The 25,668-nt window shown below is 42.2% G+C and overlaps 1 protein-coding gene across 12 annotated transcripts in view; it reads left to right on the top strand.

Moving 5' to 3' along the window:
- Window positions 1-176: 176 nt before the first annotated feature.
- Window positions 177-25,668, top strand: part of ABI1 (abl interactor 1) — an 82,231-nt gene continuing 56,739 nt past the window's right edge. For 9 of the 12 annotated variants that reach the window (XM_087777262.1, XM_087777230.1, XM_087777198.1 and 6 more), the window contains exons 1-2: window positions 189-451; window positions 24,319-24,486. In XM_087777262.1, the coding sequence (XP_087633388.1) occupies window positions 335-451; window positions 24,319-24,486 (285 nt within the window). In that variant the 5' untranslated portion in view covers window positions 189-334. Of the gene's footprint in view, window positions 452-24,318; window positions 24,487-25,668 lie in introns of all 12 variants that reach the window. The other 3 variants (XM_087777273.1, XM_087777281.1, XM_087777291.1) reach the window with 3 other exon arrangements.

Here is a 25,668-nt window from a genome sequence, read left to right as displayed (position 1 = left end):
CTCCTCCGCGGCAGCGGCGGCGGGCGGCGGCCATGAGCGGCGCCCGCCCCGCCTCACCTCACCCCGCGCATGCGCCCTGCACGGCGCGGCGCTGCCTACAGCTCCCGGCTTGCTGTGCAAAGCGGGGGTGGGTTTTTTCGTCCTTTTTTTTTTTTTTTTTTTTTTTTTTTATTATTATTTCCCCCCCCTCCCCTCGGAGGGGGAAGGATGGGTGGGGAAAGCGCGAGCTCACGAAAGCGAGGCGAGGAGGAATCCCACAATACCAGGCGGGTTGCGAGCCCGGCGCTGCCGCTGTCTCTTTAATGCAAGAGGAAGCGATGCGGAGGGGTGGAAAATGGCAGAGTTGCAGATGTTGCTAGAGGAGGAAATCCCTTCTGGCAAGCGGGCTCTGCTCGAGAGCTACCAGAACCTCACTCGAGTCGCCGACTACTGCGAAAACAACTACATCCAGGTGAGGGGCGGCGGGGCACCGCACCGGGGCCGCCGGTGGGGCGGGGAGGCTCGGCTGGGCTCGGCTCGGCTCGCCGGTGCGGGCGGCGGGGCCGGAGCCGCCTGAGGGGCAGCGCGGCGGCCGGCTGCCCCCGCCGCGCCTCCCCGCCCCGCAGCCCTTCCCCCGGGTTTGCCTTTTCTTTCAACTTTTCCAGCCGAGCGGCCGGGCTTCCCTCCCCCCGCTCCGGAGGGGAAGGGAGGGGGGTATTATGTCAGTCCGGCTCGGAGGGTGTGTCTCGTCTCCCCCCCCCCCCCCCCCTTTTTTTTTTCTCTGTATTTATTTATTACGAGTCACATCCCGGAGACCTCCCCGGGCTGGGGTGGGGGGCGAGTGGGGCGTGAGGGCCGGTGAGCCTCTCCGTGGGGCCGGCTCAGACCCGGTATCTCGGGTCTCCCCCCGGCTCCCCGGCGGCGCGGCTCCCTGCGGGGGAAGCCGGCGGGCCCTGGGGCGGCGGTTGGTGACGGTTGCTGAGGCGGGCAGCGCCGCGCCGCGCACCCCCCGCGCCTCACGTGGAGCGCGGGTGCCGGGCGGCCCCTCCGCCGCGCTCCGCCGGGGCCGCCATCCGCGGGGGGCGGAAGGGGCCCCGCACGCGGGTGACATCACGTCGTCCGGTCGTCGCGGGGGATCGGCGGCGGGAGCCGTGCGCCGGGTCCGCGGCCAGGCCGGGGGAGCCGCGCTCTGGGCGCGGCGCGCCGAGGGTCCGCGTCGCCGCGAGGAGCGGTTTGCGGGGGCAGGAGGCTGCCCGTGCGCAGGCACTGGCGTGCGAGCGGGAGGTGGGGATTCAAAATGGCAATCGTGCCTCTCGCCGGCTCCGCATTCAGACGCCCTGCAACAATAATTTCAGACCGGGGCTCCCGTGCTGGAAGAGGCTCCGTGGGGTGTAGCGTGTCTCCACCAGTCGGTGTGGATTTTTTTTTTCCCCTAGACTGCCGGTGCTCCTTGGCCTTGCTTTAAGTCTGTTTTTGTGGAGCTACTTTAAGCACAATTTACTATTATTATTTTTTTCAGGATTTGCGGCACATAACTCTGTATGTGTAGTCATACTGGTATGGGTACAGAACCATCCAGAGATGCTCAAATTCAACTTTTTTTTTTTTTAATTAAAAAATTGAAAGGGAATAGCAAATAAGCTCCCCTTTACTTACTAGGCAGCTTGTAAAGTGAACTTGTTGAACCTAATACTAGACTACCTCTGATGAGTATTTAATACAGGTTATTAAATTCTCTGGCATCCATCGTTGTTGGTAAGCTGTCTTACTTTTTTAGCAGTGGAGCAGCAAATTTGAAAACGCAGCTTTAATAATATAAAGTGATTTATTTTTTTTAAATGAGCTACTTGGGTTAAAACTGCTCTAACAAGCCATATTTTTAAGTTTGTTTTTTTTTTTTTTCTTGTGGTATGTGAGGTAGTATGAGTTAATGTCTATTTACTCTTCCGAGTTGTTTGCTCCACCCAAAGAAAGCTGCTGATATAAATGCTTCGAAGAGGCGAGGTTCATTTGGTTTTACTCATGGGAAATATGACAAATACATGAGCATGGTAATTGCAGCACAAGTTTTGACCTGTCTCCTGCTTCTGACTTTTTCCCTGTGTCAGAAAGTTACAGAGAATCTTCAGTTACATCATTTTCTTCAGAGTCCTAAATCTTCTCTTTTCTTTCTTTAAGCAAAGAAACCAAAAATCCCAACACTTGAGCTAGTTCCCATCCAGTCATGTGGGGTGGGTTTTATTTTTCTTTTTTTTCTCTTTTTTTTCTTTTTTAATTTGGTAGCTCGTTTTCACTTCAAGTATCAGGGTCATCTGGATGTGGGATTGGTATGGTCTGTTTTATCTGTGTACAGCTGTGTTTACCCCTTTTGAAAGGAAGCTGGAGTTCTAAAATTCCTAATGAGGACTTGCGCAGTAGCTTTGAAAAATGTATACCTCGCTTGTATTGTACATGCATTGTACATCCATTCTGTAAAAATGGCAAATATATTGATAAAATTACATATTTTTTTTTTTTTAATGTGTGATGGAGGTGTTTTTTTTTTAATCAGCACTTTATACAAAGCCATCTGCTCTCCAGTTGGACTACTGAACAGATTATGCTTCCAGTGCCTGTGGTGGGGCCACTGCAGGATTAGGCAATATGACACAGGGCACTGGGTTATGAGATTTGGGAGTGTGTGTGTATTGTGGGATGGGAAGGGAGGAAAGGAGACGAAGAGGCTTAAACAACACATAATGCAAAGTGTTTGTATTTAATGTAATTGAGCATTTTATAAAAAAGGCAGGCCGGAACAGAGAACCTGGCCATGAAGTGAGTGTTAAAATAGTTCAGAAGTGGCTACGCATTGTAGCGTATCCCATAGCATGTAACTGATTCAGTCTGGCCTCTTTGAGTTTGGATAGCTTTGAATTTGGAGAATTTTCTCTCTTTCTGTGGGAAAGGCTATGTGCTCCTTAGTAGGAAAACTTGGTGCGTGCTGTCACGCACTCTGCGTTGTGGCACTGAGGTGGAACAAGTTTGTCTGACTATTCTGAGTGCTGGTGCTAACAATTTACAGTAATTGTAATAGCGCCCAGATATTTATTCAGAACTCTTGATATTCTCAGTCTTATATTCTTTGCTCACTTAAGCAGGAAAGTCATTTCCCACCCCCAATATTGCTGTATTCAAACTATATCTATATTTTTTGATCTGAAAACATACAAATCTTGTCTCTTTCACTTAATCTGGGAATAATTCTGGTAAAATTTAAGTTGCATTGATTTTTTTGAAGAGAATATGTCTTCAATGTCTTTTGGGATTCCTTAAAAAAAAGGGGGGGGGGGCTGGGGGGGGAGAGGAAAGGGAAAAATCCTCAGCTGGGTGGAACTCTACTCCTTAAGAGTGAATGTAGCTCTGTTGACAGTAAGCATCCTTTTACTGAAGCATTTAGGAAAGATGACAGTATTTGCAACTCTCACGTTGAAAACTGCTGTTCTTAGAAAAGTGGGAAGGAGTTTCTTACTAAGGCAAATTGTGAATAAATCAGAATGCCAGGCAGTAACGCAGTGTGCCCCCCAGACCATGTGTATTTTGGTTATCTAGAAGGTTTATCTGATAGGAAGGGAAAAGAATTCAGGAGAAGCAGAGCAAATAAGTTTCTAAGGAAGATCTGCAGTGCTAAAAGGAAAGTATGGTATGGTGGCAGTCTTGGGAGGGATGGGAGAGAGAGGGAGACAGAAAAAAGGGAAAGGAAACCAAATGTAGAAGTAGTAATTGAAGGAAGTTGTGATGTTATTGGTGGGGATTTTGGCTTTGACTAGAAGGAAAAAGGCATTATAAGTACATTACTGTATTTAATCTGTGACAAAATTTAAAATCTGTTATGTTTCTGGTTGGAAGCTTCAGTGACAAGCAGGTAGAAAATTAGATTCCTGTTTTCTTTTATATCAGAGACTTAGCTGAACAGTTTTAAGAGCAGGTTTTGAACCTTGACTCTTTAACTGGAACTCTTTTTTGTCTCCTGAAGTAAGTTTTCTTAAATATAGAGAAATTACATTTTTCTTAGTATTTTCTAGATGTTTTTTTCTGGCACTCTTTAGAATACTGGTATGACTCTGCTCTCTTGATGGAGATGTTTGTCTGTGAATTGGCATGCCTTTATAATAATGTATAGTGAGATTAAGTGAGGGGAGGACTGGTGAAGCTGTCTATAATGGAAATAAGTGAAACTCCTTCATAATGCCATATAAATCTAAGTCCCAGTACCTAATGCCTTCCCCAAATTCTTTTGCCTGCAAATAAAATCTGGGACTAGCCCCTTTCAGTGTGTGCGTAACCATGAAATATTATCTGAAATTCTGTAGCATAAAGCTGAAGATACTACTGAGGAATTTCATCAGTATCCTAAACAGTATGAACTTTATCAGTACGAATACAGAAATAACATATGGAGTTAAAGCACTTACAGTTCTAATTATGATTCTTCAGCTGAAAATATTAACTTCCAGAGAGATTCTTCAGTCAGTTTCCTGGCTGAATTGAATTATTTTCAGTTTTTAATGAATTTATTTACAATAACTAGCTTATGAAGCATTAGAATGACACAGGAAACCAGCGTCTCCAGTGTTAGTGCACTGATGACTTCCTTTTGAACAACTTCAGTTGACTGGTGTATAAAACACTGCTTACAATTCTCCCTTACTGTCTAAATTGGATGTTTCTTATAGGCTTGTTTGTGCATAGGCAAATATGTAGATTTCATCAGTCTCTTTGCTTCTAGACCACTTGGGAAGATCCATTTGTAATTTTTTTTTTCCTAAGCTCAAATATGATTTTGATATGGCTGTGAGAACCTCTAAATGAATAGCTTGGAATATGTACTACTTGTGTAAATTCTGATCTTGATGGTCTCTAGTGGATAGATTTAGCAGCTTTAGAAAATAAATTAAGTGAAAGACCTTTTAAGGAAGTAAGTGCTGCGTTGCCTAAATGCGTGGGGGTTTTTTTGTTGTCATGTTATTTCCTTCTGTAGCTTCCAACTGGTATGTGGAAACTGAACGGTGAGTGAACAAGCTGTTCTGGGTAAACCAGACAAAAGCAGGGACAGATTTCAGTTTGATTCCTATTACAGAAAATGTGAAGTCTCTTTCCAGTTGGTAGGAAAATAAATGTGTGGGATTGAGCAGGAGTGTTGCTTGCAAGAAGTTTCACAAATCCTTATGTTATCTTCCAGTATGCATATAAGAATCCTTTCTGTTTGATAGGTTGCATGTTCTGCGCTTCCTGTACAGCGGATAGTATGTATTCGAGAGGAAATAACTTTTTTTTTTTTGGTGGTGTTTCTTTTTCCTTAAATGTTGGTAACTGATCTGATGCTCAGTTTTGTTGCCTGGTGTATGGAAAGTGGCTTAAGTTAGTTCAGTACAAAGAAGTTCACTCGGAATGTCTAATTCAGGAAATGACCTGCTTTAAAAGGATAAACTTCTTAAATTGTCACCAACACAAATCTTTTATGTGCTGTGAGATCTTGCATGCTTTTATGTTTGTAGGTTAATTAGTTTGTATTGAGAGTAAATACAGTGAATTTTTTTCTAGTTTCATTGCTAAATTTGGAACATATTACACAAAAAGCAAATTAAGCCAGTTCACTTTCTCTAACATCAAAATATAATTCAAAATTAGAGAGCTTGAGAGCAATAAGATAAATTATGGCTGTAGCATCCACTATCCTTTGTAGGCTTAAATCATATTCTTTAAGAAAAGCTGTTAGCTTATACTTTTAAACACTGTTCTTTTTTAAGGTAGTTTGAGCAAATGTTCACCATCAGTATAAAAGGCACTGGCTGTTCTGTGTGTGTGTTGGTTTTTTTTTTTTTTTAAATAGTAGCAATAATAATTTGGGTACAGGTTAGTGGGCTAAGCTTGTAGCTCTTCTGTGCCTTATGTAGGTCTTCTGTGCCAGTGCGTTGTCTGTGTTTTGGAAAATACAGCTGTATATTTAGCTCAAAAGCAGCAGTAGGACAATAGTGCAACTTCACTGAATCGGGAAGTGATTACCCTGTATATACAGGAGACAGATCCTAGAGTGTTGTATGTCTGTTTTGTGTCCAAAGGAGGTAGATGATGCAAGACAGGGACAGGAGTTGGACTCGAGGATCCTTGTGGGTCCCTTCCAACTCGGGACGTTCTATGATTCTATAAGACCAGCTTTCCAAATTTGAAATGTTTCCATTAGTTTTGGTACATTTGGTTTAAGAAGCCAGCAAGATGTCAGCTGCTCTTCCTGCTCCATTTTTCATTAGTATTTCAGTGGATGATTGTGTCAACCTGTGTTAATCAGGCAGAGTAAAGTGGATTGGGATAAGCTTTTACAGGTGCGTACTGCTGCTTCCACAAAGGCAGCGCTGTCCGCTCCCTTCTGCTTGCAGGTACGTTGGAAGGAAGAAGCTTGCAGGTTGTCTGTTGTCAGTGCATGTTAAGCGTGATCCTTGCTCCCTGTGCTGCCCTCGCTGTGCCCAGCCCTGTGGAATTGTTGGAAAAAGGAAAAAAGACATGAGTAGGAGGGGCAACTGTCTAATACTTACCTCCTTCTGGGTCTCTGGGAGCTTGTAAGTAGCTCTTATGGTTAAGAGAAACTAGATGGGCCTTGTGGAGGGCTCGTAAAGTGGATCACATTGTAATGAAGGTAGGAGTACAGGAGTAGGCTGTGTACGAGTAGGAAGCATTGTACCTCTGAGGGCAAAGTTCCTGTTAGTATCTGTGCTACTGATCTAGATTTAACAACTAAAAACCCTGAACTCTGAAACAGAAAAAACTGATGCAACTTCCCAACATCTTTGTTTAGTATTTTGAACTGTCTTCATTTTACAGAGGCATAAATGGAGGCATAGAATTCATAACTGACTTGAGGAAGGTCATATGGGGACGTGCTGTCAGATTTGGGAACAGAATCTGATTGTTTGGACTTCCAGTGCTGTGCACAAGGGTTCCTTCCCATCCCCCTTTCCAAATTGCCTCTGTTTATACTACAACACAGGAAAAAGTGTGTATTTGCAGAAATGCAGAGTGTCTACAGAGACAATGCAATGAATCCCTTGGGAAAAGGTGCACCTGAAACCATCATTGAACTCATTAGCAGCAATTACTTTTTAAGGGTTTTACATATGTCCTCTCATAAGAACCTTGAGATTTTAATTTTTGGCCTTGCAAACTTCTGGAGCTATGCAATACTCACAGTAGTGTCTGTCTGCATGTTGGTGGGTCTCTCTGTCTTGGAAAAGACACTAGAAGATGCTGTTCTCTTTCTTATTAGTGAAAGCAGTCTGTGTTGATAGTTTCGGTGACTGAAATCTTATTTATCCTCAGCACAACAGGGCGGCAGCTCTGTGGATGAAGTGTCAGTTCTGGTGTAGCAAGACGCCCTTGAGGGATAAGGGGGTATCTTGCTCTCTCTGTGCCTGTTTCGTCCTTAATTAGTAACTTGGAGTCGAAAAGAGCATGTTGTGGTTTCTATTTGTTGTTACTCGGTAGGAAATAACTTGTGGGCCCTCAGTTATTCAGTGTCCAGGCTTGTTCATAATTACCCAAGCGTTCTTGCTCTCGTTAGTATTTGTGCTACCCAGAGCGGTGTTCCTCGGATGCTCTTCCTTCCACCACCCATCACACCCTGCTCCCCACCCCTGCCAAATCTGAGCACTGGTGACAGAGGCGAGTGGGCTTGGTCACAGGGATCCTCCCTTCCCTCCACCTCTAAGTAAAGGGAAGTAACTGCTGAATTTGTAATAGCAGATACGGTGCCTCAGTGTGGTTCCTCCCTTTTCCTGACCTTGCTGGTGAGGCAGCTGCTGCAGAGAGAGACTTGATGTCTCCTGTGGGTTGTAGAAGTAACCCTTTGCAGCTGAAAACTTGCACAGAGCCCTTGGTGGCCAAGACCAGGGTGCTATGGAGAATAAATCATGATGTGCTCCTGAACAGACCGCTGTGGGCAAGATGCTATCTGCAGGTGCCTTTCCTCCTTCACCTCCAGCCTGTCAGCATGCCCTTCTGACTGCGCTGGAGGGGCTCAGTCAAGTGTTTCATCGGCTTAGGGCCCAGGTAGTGAAATAAAAGATACAGCACTTCTAACAGGTGGGTTCTTTGAGGAATCCATTTATTGTACAGCAAATAAAAGCAGAACTCCAAACTCCTCTTCTTGGTATTAGAGGGAATGCTTTTTTTTTCCTTGGGTTAATAAATAAAAGTGTAGATGCCACCTTTGCTTGAATGTAAATAGTATTACTCATTACTTATGCAAGCTCTTAATGCTGTTAACAGGAGCCACGTACGCTTTGCAGAGTGTAGATTTGTTACTATGATGCTGATATTTTAGAAGAAAAGGTGGGGGGACCATGCAGGAGAATTTCAGCTTGGAGCAAAACATTAGTGCAGCATTTTCAGATACAACTTGTAAAATTCAACAATCTGTATTAACATGAGATGAAATTGGTAGCCAACCTGCTGGCTAAGCTGACAAAACAAATTAGTTTTACTCTGAAAAAGATTGACTGCTTACAAGGTGAATTTATTTTTAATAATATTCTTGTCTAAGATTCCCGATCAAGTATGTTTAGTTAGTAAGTGCTGGGTTTGGCAAAGTGAAACAGGCTCTCAAATTCAAAACTTCGCTTGGTTTGGGCCTCTCCTATGATAAATTCTCTTTGTAACAGCTGCAGATGATGTGTGCTGTACTATATCTTCTGCCATGGTGGAATATTCTAAAAGAACAGTAAAGGTTGTCTCTTCTGCAATGAGGTACAGCTTTCTTATGTTAAGACAGCAGATATATTTGTGATAGCGTCTTCCCTCCCTCTTCCTTCCTCCCTCTCCAAAGAGCCCAAAATAATCAACTCTGTGTACTCCTTCTACAGCAGAAGTTAAAGAGCAAGCACACTGCTCTGTGTGCAAGGAGGCTCTGATACTGTAGTGATGGGGAGTTAAAGAACTCGTGGCGAAAAGGCACCACGTCGCTTTCCTAATTTTATTGTAACCTCAGACAAATAGGAGTAAAACGTGGTACTGTTCCTACTTTTGTTAAAAAGCAGGGGGGCCTCTCAGAACTCGGGCAAAGGAGGCTTACTAAAACAAATGCTGGTTTGACATCCTTAGAGTTGAACGTAATGTTCTTACTGGGTGGTCTTAATGTTATAAATAGTTCCAAGGAAAAAAAAAATGCTTGTTTACTACCTGAAGCATAACAATTCTTTGATATCCCTGGGAAAAAATTGGAGTGCAGACTCTTCTGGCTACTTTCACACAGTGTTTCACAAGATAATGTTTTTTGTAAGCTATACTTTATCAGTCAAGCATGGTTTTTTTGTTGGCTTTTTTCCCCCACCTAATCTTTCATCAGATGCATATCTTCACTTTCATCCTCTGATCTCCTTGTTGTACTTTGGGGTCAGCAAATCCGCCAACCAGTATTTGTCCTGCAGCAATCATTGTCAGTTGAGCATCTTACTTGACTTTATTGCAGCAAGCCTGCTACAAATTAATACTTGCACTGTGGTCCCCATGCAATAATTCTGTGTTTTCTGGAGCCTGAGATAAGAAAATGTCTGCGTAAAACAAATAGACAAGAGAAGAACAAGGTGTCCAGGCATTTGCATCAGACTGCTGCAGTAACGTATAAGCTGCAGAATGCCATCCTATGGCTTGTCTTTTCACATTCATGCATCTAATAATGTTAGTCACTACTATGTCACTAAATGTTACTAGTGACAACATTTCTCTCTTTCCAGGTGCTTCTCCTAGCCTATGATCTTAATGTGAATTTGCTCATTTCTCTCTCATTGTTGAAGTCTCCTGTCTGCTTGCTGCAGGCCTTTTCCTAGACCTGTTGTCTCACTCTTCTCCTACTGCCAAATAGCGTGGACTTTCTCTTTTGGTGCCATTGATGCAAGAGTGCTCTTATCACAGCATCTGCCTCTGAAACACTCACATGCTCACTCTTTACTTCATTGACTTTCAGTCTCATTTCAGATCTCGTCTGAAAACCTCTTCTCCCTTGCCTATTTCTTTTAATTAATCTCTTTCTGTTATTTAACTGCATATTTTACTGCCTTGCAGCTTAAATTATGCAGCTGTTTTTCATGATACCTTTCAGACAAACAGCTTCTTCTAGCATGGGTTTGAATAATTTGAAACCTGCAGCTACTGAAGGCATTTATATACACTACTTTTTTGGATTATCTTTATTGGCACAGAGTTGAAGCTAAGGCCTTGGCTGTGAATTGGTCTGTAACCACTTAGGGAAGCCGTGATGAGCAGGATACAGAGGAAACAAGGCAGCTGGGGAGACACGGTATGCAATGGGACTGACGTGATTCTGCCTACTAGTAAAATTCTTAGGAGGCCTTTCAGATATATGCGGCCAGGCCTTTCCTTTATAAGAAGGAACAGCTTCCTGAACAAGACAGATTTTTGTTACTTTGAGACCAAGGAGTGGAAAGGGCTTAAAATGTCTCTGCTTGGAGGGCTTTGGATTTCTTAATAGTGAGGGAAAGGTGGACGTGTCTGGGGAATGGTGTTCTGTTAACATACGTTAGTAGGTATGTATCCACAAAACAGAGCTGGACCTGATCCTGAAAGGTTTTTATAAAATATGATTATAGCCTCCAGGGTTCCCACGCTGAGGCCTTGTGGCGGGTGGCTTGGATGATGCTTCAATCACGGTCCAGAGAGTATCAGACTAACAAATAGAGATATGATGGATAAGTGCACTTAGGTTGCCAAGATCCTTGGAGACCTGACTGGGGATTGTTCGGCTCTTGATTTGCTGGCTGACTTGCAGGATTTCTAAATCTCTGGGAGGAGCTATTGTTTTTGTGATGCAAACTCCTGGCTTTAGCTGTGTTAGATAAAACATGCGTCTGGTTTTGAAGTGCTTGGCTCTACAAGCCTCTCTTCAAATACTGTGGGCGTGTTTCCTGCTGCAGCATACCGTATGCTCTCCCAGCACTGAAATGATCTAGTTGCCGCAGTAGTCCTGAGACTTGTCTTGGAGCATTGCAAGTACATGTTGTCTCAAATGGCAACAGATTTTTGTATCTAATTTGTAAGGTGTCTTTAGCTTTGAATGTTAGAGAAAATTGTTGTTGCCATAGATGTAATTGAAGCTTGGGCTCATACAATGCTGCTTACTTTGTAAGAAGTCTTGTATCACTTGAGTAGTGCAGTGTCATTTCTAGATGTGTATTTAGTTCCTCTTTAGCAGTCTGTCCTTTAAACCAATGGAGAAGGATAACAGTCAATGGAAGTCTTTCTAGCACGTGTTCCCTCTTTGGAAACCTCCTATCCGTGAACAAGAACTGTAAAAGCAGCTCGTGTCAGTACTCTGCAGTGAATATTCACTGCTCAGAGACAGGGAGGTATTTATTGTAATTATGAGAGAGGCTCATATATTGGGGGTAGGAGCCAAGTATGCAGGGATATGGTACCTGTGAGCTGCTAACCCTCTGCTGAGGGCAGAAAAGTTGCTGGTTTTGGTCCTGAATGTGGGACATGTGAGGGATTTGAGAGCCTGCCTTGGGCATGGGAAAGGCTTAAGAGTTGATGAAATAATGTGTTGAATAACTTTCTGCCTTGCTGACAGAAAATGGGAATGGTTTGAAGGATGACTGAAAAGCAAGTTGAGGGTCTTGAGCAACTCTAAGTTTCTGGTAAAAGGACAGGAGGAATGGAGGTGAGCGTGTAACCCTCCTTTGCTGCGTGCCTCTCTTCAGCCATTCTCTCTTGCTAACTGTGGCATGGTAGAAGGACAACATTAAAAGTAAATACTGTTACTATTTGCTTCCTATCTACAGCAGACAGCTAGAAAGGTAGTTTTACTTTTTCCCAGATTGCTGTAAGGGGTTACTGCAGCAGCACTGGGAGTGGGGGAGTATGAACTGAAGCAGGTACTTACTGGCTGTATAACATCCCACGAGGCCGGGGGGAATAAATGTGGGGAATACTGTGAGTCATGCTTGTCAGTCTCATAAAGCAGGAGGTTTTTCAAACTTGGCCTTGGAGGGGAAGAGGTGTTTAATGGAGCAGTTGTGAAGGAGTTATGCAAATAGAGAACATAAGTGAGTATCTTTTGCTCATTATTCAAGCTTCTTGCCTCCTCAGAAAATGACTAAATGCAAACTAACCACTGCAAAAGGTAAGAAAAATGCATCATCATTAAGTATAATGGGTGCAAAAATGTGGCCATTCATGATGATAAGAAAATTCTCTTTTTGTGACTAGGAAAATGAACTTCTGTAGCTGTTGAATAGAAAAGTGTTGTGTGTGTACTTTTTTTTTTCCATTTCCTTTAAAAAAAAATGACAAGGTGGGAAGCTGAAAAGCAGTTCCTCTTGTAAGAGCTGGTTAGGAGGGGAGGCGGTAAAAAGACCAGTCTCCAGTTTTGCTTTGGACATATAGTCAGTGTTTAGGCTGTTTTTGTATAAAAATTCTTTCATTTTCCATCCCCCTATTCATGCAGGATTTTGTTTACATGTAAATACTGTCTATTCTTTGGTAAAATTGAGAACATGTTTTTAGGATATAACTTTTTTGCTACCGACACAGCCGCTTCTTGCTGTTTTAAATTAAAGAGTTTTGAAAAGAGCTTATGAAATGTAATTGTTCCAGTCCTGGGCTTGCTTGCATCTGCTCGCATCATAGTAGGAATCTCATCTCTGGTAGCTAAGCCTTGCCAGCGGACTTAATTGGCATATAATTTGCTTGGACGACTTCTTTTGCCTCTCTTGCAGCATAGAGAGGCCATCCCAGGCTTTGAAGCAGTTGGATATGCTAGATACTGTCCCACATGCCGCTCCGCGCTTGCGCATGTCCTCCCTTGGCCTCCCCTGTGTTTTAACTAGATGGGGGCAGGTGCTCATCTTCCTCTGGGGCGCACAGATGTGCAGATAGACAGCAGTGTGGGTATGGGTGGATACGCAACTGTGGCTGACGTGTTCCTGTTGTGAAAGGACTGTTTCTCTGAACACAGCTCCTCTGTGGCTGTAATAAGGCCACTCATCTGTCAAGCTGATTACAGATGAGATGGTAGCAAGGTGTCCTGGTAGCCCTACTACAAGTGCTGAAATAGAATAGTTCAGGGGTTATGTTACTACTGGAGGCAGGGACGGGGAGTGATGTGGATCTGACTATTCTTATGCATCTGGTTTTATGGAAGCGCAAGCACTGCTGTCATCTGTATGACTCTCTGCACCTCCTGCATCTGCCTAAAGCTGCCCTTCTCTACATTGTACATGAAGGGGAAGCAGTCTTTAAAATGATGTGAAGGAGCAGCATCAAGACACCAGTGGAATTCAATATGGATTAGAAAACTTTGCTGTAATTGTGTCTGCCAGAGGCATTGCACTGTATTTCTAGGAAAAGTTACTCACTTGAATTGCTGCTGTGCTAATTAACACCACAGCAACTGTCTCTCCACGGACTTTGTTTAAAAACAAATCAACCCCCTCACTCCTGAATTTGACACTCTATTTCCTATTGAAGAAGTTGCTTTCTGTCTCCTGTTGGTTTCTGTAAGTTGTTTTATCTGTTGATGGGTATTTATTTACTTTTTGTTACCTACTGTCCTGTTCATGTTTTTTGGGGGAAAGAAACAGTGGTATATTATTGACCAGCCATTCCTCTCTCCCTCTCCTTCTCTTCTCCAGTCTCTTGAGCTACCCATTTTGTTCTGTTGTGTGTGTTTGGGTTTTTTTGAGGAGCTAAATTCCTACTTGCTGCCATTGAAATAACCCGGTATTCAAATGAGCTTATGTATGTTAGGTTTTGGAATGCTGTTGCTAACCACAGGCTCAAATTTTAACATAATAAAAAGTAATTCTTCAAAAAGAAACTGAATTTAGCATGCTTACAACCACTATCAGGTAAAAATTGTACTGTCAGGTCCAGGAGTATGGAAAAGTCTAAGCAATACTAGCAGCTGTTTATGTGATCAGATAGAAACAGAAACTAGGTTGATTTTTCTCCACTTACATGCAAGTTCTTGTAAAAACAATCAGTCCTTGTATTGCAGTCCATTACTTTGTTACCATGAGATCACTGCGTAGCCTGCGTGCTATGTGAGAGTATGCCTTGTGCTGGGAAGCAAGGTACTGCAAAACTGGGGATCCACTGGTTTCTGGTCTAAGCACGTTGTGCCAGTGTTGTGAGATACATGTAAGCCCTTGGCTGGTTTCCTGCTGGAGTGAATATATTGATCTTCAAGACACTAAACAGTCAGCAGTGTAGTGCTACAAAGTATGAGAAGAGAACTTGACCCTGTAATGACCGTTGTTTTCTTCTTGTTTTCTTTGTTTTAAAAATACTGTGATGCTTGGGAACTGCCTGAACTGTAAAATCTCGGCAGTGGCTGTGTGTTGAAAGTGACTTTCTTAAACATGAGAACTCTTCCTGAATTAGGAACACTTGCAGTCCAGCCATTTGCTGGATGTCAGAAGGCCTGTGTAACTCTTGGCTCTACATTTTAGTGCCTTGAGATTCTTCCTGGAACTGGACAGACCTGCTAATGACTTTCCATGCTCTCCTTCCCCACTTCCCTCCCTGCTTTGTTGTCCTGCAACATCTCTGACATTTCCATGTGGGAGAAACTTGTTGCGGTGTAGAGCGTAGCTTTGAACCTGCTTGCTTTTGGACCAACCCTTTTGCAGATGCTGACGTTCAGTATGTAGCGGTCTTGCAAACAGCAGTTGAGGTTACCCTGTTGTATGGGTTCAGAGCACTGTTGGCGTATAATCTGTGATACCAGGACATGCTGAGGTGACACTGTAATTTAATCATTTATGCTAAATCTTGTTGTCTTAACCTTGCTTGCTCAATGCTATGTGGTATGATTCCAGGCCTGCCTAGAGGGTAGGGAGGACTACAGAGTGAGGATCGGGAAAGAAAGGTAGTCTTGGAAGCTTACCTATAAAAGGTCATCGAATTTTAGCATGTTGCTTGTCTTCAGATATAGATTTATTGTAGTATTCTGGGCTTATTCATCCAGTTTAATTTGTCAAAACTCAGATAAAAACCTTTTGACTGCGTGAGCACTCACCAGTCCTTGAGACTAAACTGAAGAGGTAAATAAAATCCATAGAAGGAACCACTGATATCGATATTATGAAAAGGAACTTTTTTTTACACAGCATGAGCTGAAGAGCTTTGACCCAAAACAGGTACTCCAGGCTGTCTCAATTCAAAGGCTTGCATGGCATGAAAATCTACCCAGTTCTGATTTTTTACTCCAGTTAGGGTCTGTGTTGCTGCCGCTATATTACAAAGAGGATATTAAGGTAAGTAATAAATGCTAAAGTGCCTCCTTCCTATTCCCACAAAAAAAAGGGAAAAATAAGTCTCTGACTTATCAGTGAGCACGTCCTTGCTAGATGAGCTAAAACTTGTGGGTGGGTGCTGGCACTTAAGAAAGTAAACAGAAAGCCATTTTAATTTCAAGTCCCATTACAAACAGAAAACAAAAGATCAATATTTGAGAGACAGTATATAAGGAAACAAATGGAACGCAAGTTCTCTAATTCCCTATTATCTGCTGTCTAGCGTGCTGAAATAATAATATGCTCCAAAGCCTTGGGTAGCTTGCTTAGTGTTGAAGAAGGAAGACTGCTATGGAAGTGCCAAAGGTTTCTTTTTCTGACTGACAGTCTAAGGGTGGCATTAGTCTGTATTTGGAGCTCTGGCTGATGTCAGAGCCTGCTTTGTGTCACCTCTGAAGAAATTTGTGTGTTTGATGTCATAAGGCAAATCACAGGCACTGCAAGGAAGTTAAAAGCATAATTTTGAAGCAACTGTACATGCTAATGTACGTGTGCAGTGATTTACAGGAGTGGAAGATGTGATTTCTGTCCTGGAGCTTGTGTTGTCCAAATCATGTTAAACACAGAAAATAAGACTCGGATCAAATTTCTTAAGCTTGCTGCATGTGCAGTCTTGAAGCCTTACTAATTCAGTGTGCAAGGGCTGTGTGAAAATGACACATGGGCATGTCTGCTTCTGTCATTTTAGTTCAGTGTTGCATGCTATTTTGATTGTATACACAGACTATAACAACTGACATTAACAATGTGTTGTGCCAACATATATGTTTACTATGACATCTGCTCTATTGGATTTGGCAGGAGGATTGAAAATTGTGCTTTCAACAATATTTTTATATATATTTTGGTTTTTAATAGGGGGAGTGGTTTAGTCTAGAGCCAACATGAACACTGTTTGCTGCATTGGGCAGAAAATGCTGCTAACAGAGCAGCTGGCACATATCTTCCCAGGCTCCATCTGTCAGAGTCAGCATTGCTTTGTACATCGCTCTCCTATTGGATAGATTCGTTTCTTGCTGTAATGTTCGCAGCCTGGATTAAAATGGAATTCCTAAGTGTTGGGGTGGGTTTTTTAAGTTATTTACTATTTAAAAAAAAAAAAAAAGGTTTTGTAGGCTACTTCTGCCCTCCTTTACCGACCTATTAAAGTCTGTGTCAGAGTGTTGTGAATGCTATGTCTTGTGGACTTGTCTTAGTTTAAGTAAAAAACACGTATGAGGGTAAGGTAATAATTGGAAGCTTAATCTCAAAGACCATGGTTCTCTGCTGTGTACACACAGGTCAGAATGCGCTGGGGTCTGATGATAACCCGTGTCAGTGTATCTGAGAAAGTTAAACATTAATTTGTTTTTTTGAAACATCAGTATACATATTCATCTTGTATTTTTTGTTACCGAGACTCATACACTGTTACCGCTGTGGGGTATATGTGTGTGTATATAAAATATAGGCATGTCCCTTAAACTCTCCTTTGGAATGAACTTCTCCCCTTAATGAAGAAACTTTTCTCCCTTTACCTCCCCCTGAAAGAGATAATGATAAGAAAAATTGAGACAGTTTTTTTTACAGTTGATCAACAGAATGAAAAGCAACTTTCAAGTAAAAGAAAATCTGCAAGGACACAGGCACATTGGCGAAATTGGTCTCGGCCCATAGAAATGCTAATTTGCTATCAAGGCTATTCAGGACTGGTCAGGGGAATATTATTGATGGAAATGAAGGATTTGCTTCTAGCTGATTGTCTAACATACACAGGATTTGGGGGAAGGGCCTGTCTGAAACAGAGCTTGTGAATTATAGGCAGTGCTTATTACACTGCCCTACATGTTCGTTAAACTGCAATAATTCGGTATGTGTCTTGATCCTTGAGATGGAATAGCTGACTAGTCAATCATTTTTGTCAAGATAGCGTTTCTAAAAAGATACAGAGTGAAATCTTGCTTGTGGGCTGTGGTGTGGTTGTCGCTGTGGTGGTGATCACCTTATCGTCTGGTGCCTTGAATGAATGCCAGCTTTATTGTGCAAGGTCTTTACCTGGGGAGAAGAGATTTCAAGTTCTACCAGTTCCTCTGTGTTTGGGATAGCTGAGTTACTGCATCTTATCTTGGAGAAACTCAACAGACATGGTATTATTTCATACCAATGGGCCTTTTTGTTGTGGATGCTGGAAGGAAGTTCACTTGACTTGAATTGTAGATGCTAGCCTGGCTGTGTTTATGGAGGATTTCTGCCTCAGTAGATGGGAAGAATTACTGTTTACTGAATGGACTTGAAAGAATTTCATCATCTTGGTTTTAATTTGGGGGTTGTGGTAGTGAGAGGGATCTTGGGTTTTAGAACTCTTCTGAATGGTTAGGCATGCTTCTGTGCCTCCCCCATCTTTAAATTACTTCGTACTCCTGGAACAACCAGTTATTTAAGTGGTTGAGAGCTTTGATACTTTTATTTGACACCACCTCTCACTATGTGTAGGGAGAGGTGTGTTGGATAGTCTGTTCTATTTCTTGTTTTCACTGTTAGTGAAGGATTGACTGCCAGTCCCCTGGAGAGAAGGCCTTGGACAGGAGGTGGACATGTTCAGTGACTGCAATATGCTGCTTTTAATAGCTTGCAAGCTATTGGGTAATTAAAATCTTGAGCTTTCAACCTCCCACACAAATTCAGGAATGGTGGAAAAGTACAAATAAATGACAAGTTATGGCAAATCACTTCAGTAAAACACTTGAACATTTTTCTACTGCACGTGTTGTAGTACTGATCTTCGTGATGCAGAATTTTAGTTGAGATTTGCCTGCGCTCTGGAACGTGGGTTTTTGGCTTTAGTTCCCCTTCGTATGGAGGCTGGGTTTGCCCCGTTGTTTTATCAGGCTGTGCTTGTACTAAGTCGCTTCCTGTTCCTTGTCCCTGTGTAAATGCTTTCTTTTTAAATTTCCCACAGTTGTTTTTACTGATAATAGTAATGATATGAATGGCAAAGCAGGTGGGTTCCAGCAACAAGAATACTGATAGTGGCTGATCTGGGACTGATTGTGTTGAAGACAGACAGTAATGAAGCGTACTGGTGACCCTCTGAAGTCTTACCTGTGGTGCTATGGGAGGATGTCTCTTGTGCTAGTATGTTGGGCAAAGGTTGAGCTTAAACTTCTGAACTACCTCTCCCCAATGGCTTACTTTACTTTCCATTGGGGCCATTGAGGTGCTGATCAGTGAGGAACAGTCTGTAACTTGTAGGCAGGTAAACACCAGGCCTAGTATAGCTCTATGGATATTGGGAAGCAGTGCATCATCCCGTTGAAGTAAATGCTAGCCTAATGCATTGCAGAGCAAATTTCTTCAATGAGACTGCTGTATGGCATGAGCACAGTAAGCCTCTTCCAGGAGGCAACTGACCCATCTGATTCATACTCTGTCCTTGCCTGGATGGCATACATAGCGTAAACAACCCCTATTTGTAAATTTTGAAGCCTTAGTTTCTCCTGCTACTCTGGAATGATATATATCCCTTAAGGCTATATCTGTGATGAGAGAAACCCTGAATGCTCCCTACTGAGCACCTGCTAGTAATAACCACAGTCTGTTTAGATCTCCTTAGATGGCTTCCAGGTAGGTAGTTGGCTCCTGAAAGTTTTTTCAGAATATAGAAACTTGTGCCACTTGCTGCTGTGACTTGCCAGTTTGACTTTCTTCTCATTTATAGCTGGTATTCTGAGGTAATAACTATCAGTAACAGCCAAAAAGTCGACCGTGGTGCAGCATGTTTACAAAGCAGTCTAACAAGCTTCATGAACTATGGATAAGGGGGAACCTGTATCCATGGGCTACCTGCTTATTTCAGTACGTAGCTCCTCAGTTATTTACAGTGATCTCTGGATTTACAGTTCTTAATATTCAATGTAAATTAGACTTTTGACTCAGTAGGTAAACATTATCTAGCATGTATGGCATATTTAAACCTTTGAAACACATTACTGCAGCTTGGATGTGGAATACTTGGTCTAAGCTGAACATACATTGTGAACGGTTTAGAAATGCCCAAGCCTTTTGCCATTAGCAGTCAGAAGTAACAAATAAATCCTTAAGGCCAGCTTTGAGTTATTAAAAGCCTTATCAGATCAGCGAAGCTGCAACTTCAAAGTCATAGATGCATCCAGAAGTACCACATAATGTTACAAGCTCTTGCTTTAGGGAGATTTGAGTGCTTCTGTTTCGTGAGTGGGGGAAGCCACTTTTCAGAAATACGTTCCTTCCACCTTGGAGTGTCCCCAGCTAGTTCTCAGGGAGGTTAAGTACAGATATCTAGGAGTCTCCAAACCACCGCCTGGATGTACATCTTCACCATTCTATAAAAGAATTTCCAGTTGACTTGAAAAATGAGGTGCTGTAGACTGTAGCTAACTTAACCTAAAAGTTTTGGCTGGGTTTTGGTTTTTTTTAGTAAAATTTAATTCCTGAGTTTGTTGGGACCAGATCTCTGAGCTAAAACGGAAGGACCTTACTGAAGGAAGCAGAACTTTGAAACCTCAACTGTAGCATCTGTCTTATCAGGAAGAATGCATTCTGTAAATGCCAATGGTAGATAAATGACAACACGAACAAAAGATAATACAAATGGGCGTATTGAAGACTTTGGCATAGTTGCATTCTGTGAATGCTATATGTGATAGAGTTGCTAAATCCATGTGGTAACTGATTGTAGTAATCCTAATTTTCTCTTTAATCAATTAATGAAAGGTGGAAGGTTTTTTTTAAAAAGACAACCAAGATGTAAAACTAAACAGTTATCTTGTGTGAAGTGAACGCAAATGTACTGCACTGTTGAATTCATTAAATGTTCATGAGCAATAACAGCAAAGGCATATAAAACTGAGTGTAAAGCTGTTCTGTAGCTTGATTGCTGAGAGTGATCAAGCCCTTGAACAGAATGCCAAGCATCTGAACAGGTATTGGGTACTGAATAATTAACAGGTCTGTTTAGCTTAGTGATTATTGGGCTGCTTTAGGGCAGTGCTCTGTTAGTAGTTTATCCTGGACGGGTTTTTCTGTGCTTGAGTTTGCACCTATTCCAAGAGCTGAAGGTGAAGAATGTGGAGCAGTACATGCCACATACTGAGGAGGCAAATTAATTTGTTTCTGCTAGGACAGCCAGTCTTGGTGTGATCTGATGAGCTGCTTTCTGACCTTTGTCAAATGGAGCCAGTTCTTCTGGTGGGGCATTTGTCTTACAGGGAGTTTCAAGCACAGTGAATGGAACTGAAGTGAAAAGAGGGAAAACCGAGGTCAGAGAACAGGTAATGAGGGTATGGACCGGTGTGCTTGCAACAGAAAGCTTGGCTTCCAAAGATGCTTTGCAGTGTGAGCTGATGTGATTTTTGGAGGAAGCTTGTACATGTAGTTGTGTGCTGTATGAACCAGAAGATGGTGGGAAGTAGCAGAGAGAGAGAAAGCTGGGAGGGCAGATGGTTTGAACACTGCGCAAACACTGTTGTGGGGACGTGCCTATGTGGGTGGCAGTTTGGAGAGGGGAAGAAAAAATCGACTGACTATGCAACTTGTAAAGATCAGCTGCTGAGTGATGGACAGGTTCCTCATCACTTGACCTTGACGTGTCACTGAACTGAAGAGTCAGTAAATAAGCTCCTACTCTCTTTTTACTGTAGCAATTGCTTGGGTGCAGAATCAGTTTTGACTTGACTATAGTAATTATGTAAACCTTTTAAGGAAGCTTTATGATAGAAGTTTGCATTTGATTAAAAATACATGATATGCAGTGTGGAATGCCATGCAAGTTTAACTGTCTCTTTATATATCCACTTGGATTGTAGGAGAGGTTTTCTTTTTTTCTGTAGTATTAAACCTAGTTATGTGAAAGCAATTTCAAACTGCAGTTTTGCCATAGTAACATGACTGTTAAGGCTGAACTGGGGATACAGGTGGGAGCTTACTTTAAGAGGGAAACTTCAAAAGCTGTGATGTTCTGGATTTAAAGAATATTCATTTTGCTACTAAAGGACACTCAAACTTCTGTTTATATCAAGGACTACTAGAGAAACAACATCATCTTTGAAGCTTTTAGTATGAGATCATAAAGTAAATTCTGAACTATTAAGAAAACAAGTCAGTTGACAGCCTTTGTGTTGTGTTGTCTTTAAATTTGAATAGTTAACTGGTGCTCAAGTATTGTACTAAAGTATCTGAAGGCATGTAAACATGTGCATTATATTCTATACTGCTTTTAGTTTTTGCTTAAAGAGGGAGATGAAAGTAACAGTTGAAGAACACTGGAAATCCCAGCTCCCTGCTGTTGCTGCCACCCAGCTCTTGGCTTCTGCCTCTCCCCTCCCCCTTTTGCTGGCTGTGAAGCTTTTAGCTTATATCTTGTGGATGCCAGCAGTTGTAATTAAAAAATGCAAAAGACTATACGTCAAGTTAGTTCTAATCTAAACTGTTAAACTGCAAGCTGCAATTGACTGAATTATCCGCAAAGCTTGAAAATGTTTCTAACCTAATTCTGCTAGGACATGAAATACGTTCCACATCACAACTATGTTCATCTAATCCTGCTGCCAAACTAGTCATTTGAGCAAATAACTAAAACGTGAGGTGCTTAGGCAAATGAGGGCAAGGCATTTGATCAACAAATCATTAGAGGAGAAACTTTTTATACACTGAAGTTTTCTCATTTGACAACACTGAGTAATTGAGTGCTGTAGCTTTGTAACCTGTTAGTGTTCAGCCTAACATTATTTAGTTGAAACTTTGTAATAAGAAAACTGCTTGAGTAAAGGCTACAGATATACACTTGAGTTTATATAAAGTTAGAATTGTGTTGACTGACACCTTATTGACTGTGTCTAGTTCAGTAAACCTTTTATTTCAGATATCACTGAAGCTGCTACCTGCATTTTCACCGTCGTCCGGAGTGGTAGAAGTTCAAGTATAAATCATCAGTTGTTTTCTTTAGGCTCCAGCTCAGTAGGACAGTGTTTTTTAAAGTCACGGCTAGTGATAGTTTGAAGTTTTAAAATGCCTCTTTGGAAAGCCAGGGTGCTTTGGGAAACTTGCTTCTTGAACCTTTAGTAGTTGTTTTACAGATCCTTCACCGTCAAAGTTTGTTTTCTAAAGAAGCAAAATGACTCTTACTAATGTTTTTTGACAGCCAGAAATGTCAATATTCTCTTTAGGTGAAAGGTAGCTTTGTTTGCATTTGGAAATACTAAAAAATGGAGTTTTGCGTAGTGTGGCCTTGGTACATGCAATAGCTGTTTTACCTTTTGGCAACAGATTGCATTAAACTGTTCTTGTTCTTTCACATTGTAGAAGGCATCTGTATGTGAATCTGTTTGAAGGATGGCATTAACCAAGTGTTCTAATAAGTGTCAAAACACTGCTAGGAATGTTAATCATGAATATGAACAGATTTCCTGGATTGGGGGGGAATTCACCCTTGTTTAAAAAAATCTTTAATTAAAAGGTAGCCTAGCATAGCTTGTGTTGCAGAATTTGGGTCATGCTGCAACTTTATAATGTCTATGAACAGCTTGCTTGCATTCTGGTTTTCTCTTTAAAGGAAGAGAGACAAGAAGGATTCCTTATTAGCTGTTGCATCTTTTCATACTTTAACTCAGGGGCAGATTTAACACTTGTGGATGTTAAACTAAAATATGGAGGTGAAGAAATAGGAGGCAGGATTTAAGAATGAATGAGTGCATGGAAACTGGAAAACACAGGGCTCAGTTGAATGCAAATGGAATTTTTGTTTCCTGACTGTGCTTAATATTGTAACTGTTGCATACAACGTGTGTTGAGTGTTCAAAGAAATCAACAATAAAAATAGACAGAAATCTAGTTGGAAGGGACTGTTAATATGAACCTTTCCTTTTGGTTGCTGAGATCAACTGACTATTCCACAAAAAAATAACATGAGGAAGAAACTATGCTAGCACTGAGTCATTGTGTACTGTAAATCCTTCCTTATGCAGTGCACCTTTCCTACAAAGGGAATAAAAGAGAATTCTGGATAGCTGCAGTTTGCAAGTTGGGTAACAGATGAAGTACATGGCCTCCACTGCCAGCTCCCGAGCTGGGAGCACAGGGAGCACTTCAGTGTGGGACGCATGTGTATTTTCCTGGTGGAGGCGGTGTTGGTACCTCCCATCCTGCCAGTGAGAAGGGACTTTCTTGGGCTGTGTGATTCATGTAGGCAGTTGCTGATCTTGGACAGTAACCTGCCCTCTGACTAGGGAGCAATGCCTCAGGACAGATTGAGGACTTTACCTTAGCAAGGTGGGATTTCAGTGGGAAAGTGATCCTTTCCTTATGTTTTTGCCCTTTGGGGGCAAGCTGTGCTCCTTTCTGACACCTCAAAATGTGTGTCTCTGTCAATGACGAGCTTTCTCAGCTGTCGAGGAAAGTTTATTAAGCTTTTGTGTGAGGAGGGCTAATTTCACAAATACTCCTGCATGCAGGAGCCCTCTGTGCCTGCCATCCTGATGCTCTGCTCGCCCTTCTCCTGTACTGTGGGAGTAGTAGCCAGCATAACTGGAGGGTTGGCTCTGTAGGTGGCATGTGCAGTAGGGGACACTCAGCTGTGGGAAAATAGTTTTCTGTCTTTAATTGGCCTGGGCTGTGTGACCTCATAAGAGATGGCAAAAGCTGTGTTTCAGTATTCCTGGGGAATTGGAGGCCTTTTGGAAAATGAAGGATTGGACAGGCTTTAGAAACTCAACTCCCACAAATCACGATAGAGTTGGTTTTTCTACTGAATGAATTGTTTCTTGGCATGTAATTTTATTATGGTTAAGTATTTTTCAAATTCTTTATCTGCTCCTTTATTATTGAGCATTTTTTAAAATGTAGATGCAGATGGAGTACTTTGACTGCACAGTCAGATCTTCTTGCTTACAGATTCTTCTAAATATAGGTTGTATTTTTTGTTCCTGTCCTTTTCCCCCACCCTTTTCCTGGCCTTAAGCAAACGTCTTGTTCTTTTGCTTTACAGGCTCCAGATAAAAGGAAAGCATTAGAAGAGACCAAAGCCTACACAACTCAATCTCTAGCCAGTGTTGCTTATCAGATCAATGCACTGGCCAACAATGTATTACAACTGCTGGACATCCAAGCATCCCAGCTACGGAGGATGGAGTCCTCCATCAACCATATCTCCCAGGTAATCTTTTTTTTTTTTTTTTTAATAGAGGACTGACAACATTGGAAGAGGCATTATCTTGTCTCTTGCATTATTGACCTGGATAGTTTGTTGACTTTTTTGAATTCTCTGAGTAACATGATAGAAAATGGTAAGGCTTTTTTCTTTTAATATTTATGAAAGCCACTTTGTGATGGAGATAATGACTGAAATAAAACAGTTCCTTTATCAAGAAGTACTGGGATTATGTTTGGTTTAAAGCAGGAGTTAATTATTAAGATTCCAAGATCTGAAGCTGCACTTGATGGAGGGGTAGAGAGGAAGATTGTTTCTGAAGGAAATCCAGATAGAAGTACCATTTGAGCGGTGGCATTTTATTTAATGTTGCAACCTGTGCAGTAATCTCATTTGTTTTCATACCCTTGCAGGATGTAATTTCATGAGTGGTGTGGAGGGGAAGAGGGGTTCACATGCTGCTTCACCTGCTGAAGCCAAACTCTTTCCAAGCCAAGGCAGTTGGACGAGTGAGCTGACCTGACTTGTACTGTGACTGCAGTATTGCTAGAGTTGATGCAGGGAGGACATGGAAATAGATAACAGGAAAGAGCAGGCCCGTCCCTGTCAGCAGCAGCCTGTGTTCCCTTGGCTGAAGCTTTACCCCAGCTGGCCACCGCTGAGCAGGTAGAGCTGCTGCTACTGCCTGCCTTGTACCTGATCTGGCACTGGTCTGATTGTATGGTAACTCAGCCAAAAAAGAAGTCTGCTGTGTTTAACCTGGAAGTGGCTTATTGCATAATCAGATGTGTGCCATACTAATGCCAAGGAAGAGAGGGGCAGGATCCACTCAGTTATTTCACTCTTACGTTGCTGTTCTGAAGTGGGCTTGAGTGAGTTGTTGAGGGCCCAGTGTCCACTCTGTCATATGCTCTTACTGAAATTCAGTTGGATCTTTGCTGGGCTTTATATCCTATGCCTATTTAAGACATTTCATAAACAAATCTCAGAGGATTCAGCCTAAAATATTCTTCGGTGCAGCCTGTGAATTTAAAACCTTTGTTGGTCAACCAGTACCCTGTTAGTGGTACACCTTAGACCAAATCCTTGAAAGAAAATGCTTCTCATGGCCTCTGCTGTCTGTCTCCCTATAGGCCCTGCTAACCTCTGTTTACTGTTCTTTTAGAGTAACTCTGGTTTCTAAAAATC

This window comes from Nipponia nippon, unplaced genomic scaffold (assembly GCF_047370975.1).
Source record: "Nipponia nippon isolate SJK-2023a ecotype South Korea unplaced genomic scaffold, ASM4737097v1 scaffold_1, whole genome shotgun sequence".
Lineage (NCBI taxonomy): Eukaryota > Metazoa > Chordata > Aves > Pelecaniformes > Threskiornithidae > Nipponia > Nipponia nippon.
This window is presented reverse-complemented; position numbering and strand designations above follow the sequence as displayed.